Source organism: Terrapene carolina, unplaced genomic scaffold, assembly GCF_002925995.2.
Source record: "Terrapene carolina triunguis isolate 2854851 unplaced genomic scaffold, T_m_triunguis-2.0 Scaffold89, whole genome shotgun sequence".
Taxonomy (NCBI): Eukaryota; Metazoa; Chordata; order Testudines; family Emydidae; genus Terrapene; species Terrapene triunguis.
In genome coordinates, this window is record NW_020664440.1 from 21652844 (window position 1) to 21662288 (window position 9445).

At 40.3% G+C, this 9445-nt stretch overlaps 1 protein-coding gene across 1 annotated transcript in view; it reads left to right on the forward strand.

Annotated features, from left to right (window-relative positions):
* Window positions 1-7743, forward strand: part of EEFSEC (eukaryotic elongation factor, selenocysteine-tRNA specific) — a 175127-nt gene extending 167384 nt beyond the window's left edge. Inside the window, exon 7 of the mRNA XM_024220773.2 lies at window positions 4255-7743. Coding sequence (XP_024076541.1) covers window positions 4255-4439 — 185 coding nt within the window. The 3' untranslated portion in view covers window positions 4440-7743. The remainder of the gene's footprint in view (window positions 1-4254) is intronic.
* The last annotated feature ends 1702 nt before the right edge of the window (window positions 7744-9445 follow it).

Sequence of the window (9445 nt, forward strand, 5' to 3'; positions counted from 1 at the left end):
ATAAGGTCTGGCTGGGAGAGTTATGTTATATACTTAGTGGTGAAAGCAGGTTGATGGGTGGGAATGAATTTGCTAAGCTTTCAGCTATCTACTATGCCTCTGAGGACTGCCCATTAATAATATTAATATGTAGGTATTTCCCAGCAATGTGGGCAAGGTGCGTGTTAGAACTTTGAAGCTAAAGTCTTTTTTAACACACAGACCTTTTAAATTTAATCCATTAGCAACTTGGCAAAATAAAGTAATTGTCCAACAGAGGAAGGAAAAAAATCTATTAACATTTGCTACAAATCCTAGTACAGGCAGCACTTAATTAATGGAACAGATTTCTCACTATGTATTCAAGCTAACATAGTCATTGTTCAGGAGAGATTAGACCTCTAATGTAAGTAAGTTAAACTAGAGTTTCATCTAAAAATATCGGTCATTTCAGCTATTAAAGGGCTGATGTCTTCTTCGGTGACAGATATATTTCCCTTCATTTCCTGGGTTTTGTAAAATGTAAAGTATGCATTGTGTGTAACGCGAGAAATCCACGGAGGTAGATGAAACCTAGATTGTGCCTCTCTGCCTGTCTCCCTCTGCTTGCTCCTTTGTGCTGCTTTGTATCATAGAGCCTCTTCAGCCATAGACCTCCTGGCACCAGAGTGAAAAAAACAGCAACTGCCATTTGTCAGGGTATGATGCCAGCCACCTAATCTGTTTGCAAAATGAGGGCCATGGGATCTGATTAAGTAATTTAGATACCTTGCAAGTTTAATAATACCTGAGCTGCATTTGGCTGGCAGCCCATGATTTCACTTGTAGGAACTGCCACATTCTTCCATCTCTCCTGCTAACTCTTCTTGCACATAATGCCTTGTTTGAATCTGAATGGGTGTGGAGCCTGCAGACGAGGTCAAGTCTTGCCTCTTTCTTTTTCAATTTTTCTGGATGGATTGGAGAGGAGGTTGCTTTAACCCCCCCCCCCCCCCCCCCCCCCAGCAGTTCATTACACTTTGTGTGGCTCCATTTTCATTTTTTCATCATTTTTACTTGAAATCAAAATTTTCAAATCTGGGTGCTTAAATGTAGGCAGTGGCCTGTATGAGTGGCCTGACTTCCAAAGGTGCTGAGCACCCCAAGCTCTCAGTGGCTTGTGTGGGCACTATGGATGCTCTGCTCATTTGGAACGGTGATTGTACCGCACCTCTGAAACTCAAGCCAGTTACCTATTCCGGTTGTTTAATGTTAAATATTGTGATTGCACCCAGAGGCCCCGATCAGGATTGGGGGCATTATTGTGCTAAACTCTGTATAAACCAAGAGGAAGGGTTCCTGAGTATGGAATTAGGTAGCTAGCTTCTGACACCCAAGATAGAAAATGTTGGCCGCTGTTGTCAAGTTCTAACCCCCCAAATTAGATATTTTTTTTAAATTAAAATGTGTCTTGCACAACCTAGTAATATGGCTTGAAATATTTCATGATCTTTTGTAATTAATGAAAATGGGCCTTTCTGAGACGATTTGGATTTAAACATCTTCCTAATAGCAGCAGTGTTCCAGCAGCAGCAACATAATACTAGTGATGAGACCAAGAAAGGGAAACTGACTAGTAACCGAAGTGAAGCTAAAACGCATAGCTTCCTTGTCTAAACTGGGCGAAGTCCAAAAAGTAATCAGTCTCCCTGGAGAAGTACAGGAAGCCCTGTAAGTTAGGGACATTTGCAATGAGATCGGTCAAAAGAGTGGAAATGTACAATAGGGAACAAATCCTGCACAGGCAGGGAGCTACGCTGGATCAGCTAATAATTTTTTTCCATCTCTATTATTATTGCTGTTGTTTCCAGGATTCAAAATGTGCTAGATACTTTCCAAATGTAAAAGAAGGTACTTTCTATGAAATGATTAGATTCTTTCATTTTTAATAATGAAAGGTGGTCGTAATGCAAGTAAAAACTTTTTAAAATAGGTTTTATGTGGACAGCACTTGTGTTTGGGTTTTATAAAAATCAGCAACAACAAAAACAATTGTACGGTGTAGTGGAGGCATATAGTACGTGTCTGAGGTCAGGTTTTACTATATTATCTAACTTGATTAATTGTATCTTCCACATACAAGGATAATTATCATTAAACTTCTCAACCACTGGGGATAAACTAACCTAGTCACTTTCACATGAAATAAGTGTTGCTTTTTATATCCCAATATCTGAAGATAAAAGAAGAAAACTTTTTACTGGTCATTCATATACATTTCAGGAGGTCTTGTAGAATGTATGCAAAGTTAATGCTGCCTGACATTTGACTTCCCCAACCCTAGGCTATGTATTTTTTAAATTATGTACCTATATAATGTGCTCCTTTTCTCCCATACTCCCACGTCCCTTTGTGTTTGGAGAGAGCATCTGATTGTCCTCACTTCCCCCCCAACGTGGAGCATTTGAGTGGTCTGCATGTTAGGCTAGGTCTACACTGGAGGTGGGATCGATTTAAGATACGCAAATTCAGCTACGTGAATAGCGTAGCTGAATTGGACGTATCCTTTTCGACTTACCCCACTGTGAGGACGGCGGCAAATCGACCGCCGCGGCTCCCACGTCGACGGCGCTTACTCCTCCTGACGAGGTGGGAGTACGCGCGTCGATTCGGGGATCGATATATCCGTCTAGATGAGACGCAATAAATCGATCCCCGAGAGATCGATTTCTACCCGCCAATCCAGGCGGGTAGTGTAGACTAGCCCTTAGAGCGCTGTGTATCAAGGATTTGGCAGTGTTTTCAGAACCTCCGTTACAGGAATTGAAGGGGGATAGTTGACAGTGTAATGATTTTGCTGCAGGACCTGCTTATTTCCTATTCTCTTGCTGTTGTGATTCCTCTTCTTCCTCTTCCCTCCCCCCCCCCCCCCATGCACACACACTTTTGCAGCACATTGTGAATGCCTCTTGGAGCAATTTACTATCTGACTTAGCAAGACTCTGGTGCTGAGTCCCCACAATCAGCTGTAAATACCCACTAGATGTGTCTGTAATGGAGCAAATCACATGTGCTTGTAGACCTCCTGTCTCCAGTAAATCATAAGCATCTCAATCTTTTTGTCAGGCCATGATACGAGACTCCGTCTCTGAATTTCAGAATGAGGTGGGAGAAGCTGATTAAGTGTTTGAGATAAGGTTACATGACACCACAGGTTAAAAACACCTGAACTGAAACTGGCCAAATGCCTGAGAGCTACATTTTGGAGTATGCAGATAGGTGGCATTGAATATGCTTCTCAGAGGTTCTCTGTCATCTGCTTTAAGAAAGAAAAGGCTTCAAGAGCAGTATCTCCCCTGTTTTGCAGCATTTATTTGGACTTGGCTGCCTTGTATCTCTTATCTGAAATGTCACCAATGTGATCCGTTAAAATAACATAAAAATGGTAAATAAAACCCCTGCTGTTTAGGTAGAAAAGGGCAGATATTCCTGTTTGAACACAAAAGATTTAAATCCTTTTCGAGCATAGTGTTTAAACTTCCAGTCGTGCTCCCCCAAATTCTGATCCTCTTCAGGATTGGCCACGTAAAAAAAATTGTAACCGGTTAACATATATGGTGCTTTGGCCAGAAACAACACTGCTTTACTTGTGGTGTATTGAGCAGTGTACTTTGGCCCGTCTAGGTAATGGACCAAAGGTATTCAAGACCTCTGGTGCCTATGGAGCTACACTTTTTCAGGATTTTAATCTTTGATTTGTCACTTATGTTCTTGTGAGATTTCTATATGAATTTTTTTGGACAAGTTGGTTTTGCTTCTCAGAAATAGAGCAAGGTTAAATGTGACTCTTACTGATTTTTTAAAAATGCTAGTCCCCAAATCCACTCACAAGAAAGAAGAGGTTGCTGGAAAGCATCCATGCAGGATAAAGAGGGAAGTCTGTAGAGTTTTAAAGGCCTAGATCAGGCAATTTGATCTGATTTGTTAAAAATCCATTACTATTTATCCCTTCAGAACTTTGGAAGGGAGATGGCTTGGGGGGTAACTGTATTAGAGCTTGCAAAGAACATGGATCTGGGAATGAGGATGCAGGAGACTATATTGGATTGCAGGGAATAACTATTCTGAACTGCACTTTTGAAGGATTGTCATAAATTTTAGTTTTAGCCAATAAATCCTTGAAATGAGGTATATTGCAATGATGAACTCACGTATTCATTGTTTTCAGATGTACACTTGTAATATTGAAATGCTGACAGGCGGTTTTTTGTCATGTATGTTCTTGATTTTTTTCAGATGGACTCAAGTCAGATACAAAGGTGTTTCTCACTGTCCCCTCCAAGAAGAAATCCAAGGCAGGGAAGGGAGATGCAGCCAAAGAGGATGAAAGCAGCAAGGTTGACTCAGCCCAGCCTGTTACTATCAACCTTCTCTTTAAAAGATATGTCTTTGACACACAGAAGAAAATGATTCAATCTTGAGAAGGCGGAAGAGGCCTTCTAGCTGATGTCTGAAGCGTCCTTAAAAGGCTTACACACCAAAATGAATTCAGGTGGAACGTATTTCTTGTCTGAAAACCTTGGACTTTGAAAGGCTTTTTATCTCAGTAACATCCTATAAGGGCGCCTTCTACCTGGATTGAAGCTGGAAAGTCCTCCTATCCCCATGTCTACGCTTGGCCTCCAGAATCTTTGTGTTCTGATTTTGCTATTTGAATCTCCCTGCTGTCCCTCTTGGCAACTGTCACCTGCCAATTTGTACGGTTGTGTTTTACAGTTGATAGAAATGTTTTCGTGAAATGTTTTAAGTTTCTTTTAATTTAAGCATTCTGCAGCAAGGTGGAAAATCCAAACCCAGCATTTGGGAAATTTTATGAGAACCAGTAAATGAAACTAACCAGTCTACTTTCACGCTCCAAGCTGAGTGAGGGGCAAAAAATACCCAATGTAAATGGTGAAAATTAAAATAGATGTTTTAGATTCTTTCAGATCTAATAATGTGAGATGCTGTCTGAGAGACAGGTATGGAAGTTTTCTATAAATGATTTATATCTTGACAGTCTGCAGTGTTAGAACATCCTCATATGCACATAATTTCAGGGTCTGTATTGTTATGTTTGCTAGTCGGGCAGTTCAGAACTGCTTTTCTACAATATTTCACACAGCTTTTGTGAGTCTGCTGGCTATTTATTTGATTCTTTAGGAAATTGGAAGGCTAAGCTGTTCTGAATAATTGCTAAGAAAATATGTGCTGGAACTGCTTTAATTTTTGTAACCAAAGTGCTTGTTTTGTGAGAATGAAACACAGAGTTGCTTGTGGAAATAGTGACTGGCTTTATTTCATTAAATTAAGATACCATATTGCAGGTATAAGGGCTTTTAAACTGAAGATCTCTAAGGTGCTTTAGAAACTATTAGCTGTTTAGAAAGGCTCTCATAGGTGGTACTTCTGATTTCTTGCCCCAACCTCATAAAAGCTGGGGATAACAGTTCTCCAGTGTCCCTTCTTTGTTTCTTGTAGAGCATAAGCCACCCTAACACAGATACTAACAATGGTTGTACACATTCAGATGCTGCACTCTTGAGCAGGGATTGAACTAAGGATTTACAACACCAAAACATTCACCCCTGTCATTTGATCAAAAGAAGTAACACTATTTGCTGACAGTAAGTGGTGTGGTTGCTGGGACCAGCCATGAGAATGAGATGGGTCCACGTGCACCAAGCCAGCATATTTCTTTAGATCACATAGAATGCTAAACAAATAACCATAATAGATCATTTACCCTCTTGCTTGCCAAAGCATTATGGATCAGCCATCCAGTAATGGAAATGGGGTTGTGCCCTTTCTGCTGGCTTGGGTGGCTTTTTTTCAGCAGAGCAAAATATTGTAGGATTTATTTATTTGGTGACAGGGATGAACTGGAAGGAGCAAAAAACTTGATATCCAGAGAACATTTCCTGCTAAACATTCTTGAGGCAGGGCAAATTTGGTGCCTAAACTAGCTTGACACAGTGTCCCTTTAAATCAGATCAGAGGAAGTGCTTTGTGGAATAATCCCAAACAGTTTCTGCTGAGTGAGTGAGTCCCAGCCAAAGCTTTAGCACATCCTTTAAGATGATGGGGTTCGCTTTCAGTGTGATCCATGAGGAATTAGACAGGCAACTCCAGTTACGGCTTAATATGACTTGTGCTGCCAGCCCTGCTGGAAAATGTATCCTCCTATAAGGAAAATGTGTCCTCTCTCTCCCACCCTCCTCTCTCATATACACCCCCCAAGACAATCTTTCATAGAATATTTATTGCATTCTCTTTCTGTTAAGTCGTTATCAAATCCCATATTGCATCCTTTACTCAATACTGCACTCCCATTTAGCACTTAGATACTATGGTGATGGGTGTTATAGAAAACTGTTAAATAGATGACACAGAGGGAATGCCTGTGTATTATATCCGCTTAATCTAAGAATTATTGGTATAATTTGGGGAATTTTGATCACTTGCAATTACTAAAGAATTTGTAGTATGTTTAAGACTGTTTTTGTTTGGGGTTTTTTTTGTTTTGTTTTGTTTACAAGTGCAGAGGTTTTGGCTCTGGTGTCCTCAACAAATACCAAACTGGGTTATTAACTGCCAATCCTAAAATACCCATGTGAGTTTCAGTAGGACATGATAGTCTTTGTGTTTTATCCTAAACTGCTATGTACTAATGTTGCTCGCTGCTGCATTCCACACCAGAGGTGGTAGCATTTTGGTGAGGGGTAAGTGATTCTTGACTGTACAGTTTGTAAAGGACTTTTTGATACTCCTGGATCGAAGGCAGCCAATCAGTGCAAGGTATGTATTGTTACATAGCATTTTCTATTTAACTTTCTGAATTCCTTCTCTGTTTCCACCCATTCGCTTTGCATTCTTCAGGGCAGTCTGAATGGGCCAATCAGTTGTTCTGGAACTTGATCCATCTGAAAACATACAGATTAGGAATACTTACTGAGTCAATATAACCCTCTCTTTGGCTGAACAGTATTCTAGTGCTTTATAATTCTGTATTATAAACCCCTTTTGAAGAGTGTGTTGTCCTTTCACTTTGCTCATCTAGCAGAGCACAGTATTTTATAGGACCAAGAGTTGGTGGTATATGCTGAGAACTGGTTTTTTTTTCCCCCTTGTAACTCTAAGAGGAAAACTTAAGTGTGCCCAGGAACTTTGATTATAATGTGCTATTACTGCAGATCTCTGGCTGCTGTCCTGAGGCTGTTGGATACACATTCAGAAAAGGGTGAAATGGTGGAACAAAATGATTATGGGAAAATCAAAGCATTTAAAGGCATTTGTAGGATGAACAGATGTTCAAACGTTCTTTTATTTGGTCTCCAGACATACGCCGAGACTTTGCTTTCATCCTGGTAATCGGTGCATTATGCTGTAATTTGTAAAAATGGCATTAAAATTTTTTTAACAGGGTCATATTGTGCTCTACTGACTCTGTGTCATTAAGCTGTGAAGCTAACGAATGACAACTGGGAAAAGGGGTTAAATGTTGCAGAATGTACCATACTAGTACATTTTATAGGAGACAGTGTGCTATAACTAACACAAAAATCAAATACTAAATAAAGGGAGGTTTTAAGAAATTGCTGAGATTGTGTTAGAGGCTGAGAAAATCCAGAAAATATTACATTCATGGGTACAGTTTTTTTTTCTTCACCCCTTGCCCGTGATGTTAATTTAGTGCAGCTAGGTGACTGCAGGAAAAAAGAAACATCCATATTGATGCAGTATGGAGATCCTTTCAGCAATGTGTTTGTTCATTTTTATTAGCACTAAGCACATTACATGCACATTAGTGTAGTAACATTGAGTAATCACAGGGTGGCAGACTAAAAATGAAAACATAGCATTACAGGAATTTGTAAGGACTCTGCATTCACCTACAGTAGCCATGTTCCACTCCAGAGATGGCTGCATTTCAGTGATGGGAGGTCAGTTCCTGTATTTACATTATGTAAAGAAATGTGGGATCTTGTGAAATGAAGGATGAAAGACCGCAGAGAAACTGATTTTTATTAATAGTATTTTAAGGTATTTTTATCTCCTTTTTTGTTTGGTTTTTAAATAAAAAGCCTTTCAGTTCCCTGTTAATGTTAAATGAGTTTAAGATCTGAAATCATTAAGACTCAAAATTTTCAAATAAATATAAACTCAATATTCTAAGCTACTGAACCTGGAAGAGGGAAAGTAGAGACTCCACTATGGGAAAAATCTATGTAAATATTAGTCTGTGTGGAGCCAAGACCCAGAATAAATTTTAAAGCAAAATATTGGAAAATCAGTTCTTTGACTAATGGCCACATGTATTCCACTTCTGGTGTGCATATACCCCATGTGCATGAGATTGGATTCTTTTGAATAGCAGTATCCATTTGGGCTGCACCTGCACCTCTAATGCCCCCATGCCATCCCACCCATGGGCAGCAAGGGTGGAGTGTGCCTAACCATCCTTCAATTGTTCCAAGTGTCAGAGCTTCTCTGGGATGATGGAACCCAAGTTTCCAATATTAAATCCTGTTCCTCTTGTGAGGCAGCTATTCTTTATCTATGATGGTCACTCTAAGTACTACTTCTGGTGCAGCACATATGCCAGATCAGTGCTCAATATGTTGTGCTTTTTCTTGGAGGACACAAAAAGTGAGGGAATCCAACCTTAAAATATTCCTCTTGGAATGCTCCATAAGTCCTCCTCTGAACCTGAGGGAAAGAAGACTACCAAACTCGATCAGACTATCTCCCCAAGTGCTCCAGTACGCCGCAGGCCTGCTTTTCGCTACTAGGCTCGCTCTTTCTGAAGGAAGGTACATTCTTCAACTACCAAGTCAGGAGGAGCATCTAAGCTCACCTCTGCCCAATCTTTGGAGAAAGGCTTAGGAAAGAGCATCTTTCTCAACGTGACAGCAGACACAGGTCTCTTTCCTTGAGACCTGGTAAATCAAAGCAGAAATCCTACCATGTATATGGTCCAACTCATGTTTCTTAACCAAGAGGCAATTCAAGGCACAGATCAAGTTCTGCTGATGCCTTGACCTTAGCTAGTCATTGAACAACCACAGAACCATCTAAGGACATTGTCCGTACCTCTACCGGTACCAACACATTGGCACCGCAGCATTCACAACCTGTAGTACCCACCACTCTTCAACTGATGTGCTGGAGATTCTTCTGGCTCTGACGTTTTCAGTACTGAAGAGATTTATCGTACCAAGTTAGTTAATGATAATCCAACAACTGGCGTCACCGTTGCTCTCTAACGCTAAGAAGCACCTATCCTCAGTACTACCTGCAACTATGACCTTGGTACCAGTGGAGAATATTTCAGAGGTCCCGAGAACATATGAAAGAGTGACTTCACCTATGGAAGAAATATACACCTTTTCTTCATCTGCTTCTGACAAAGCAGGGAGATATCACTTATCTGTTGTCACGCTCCCCT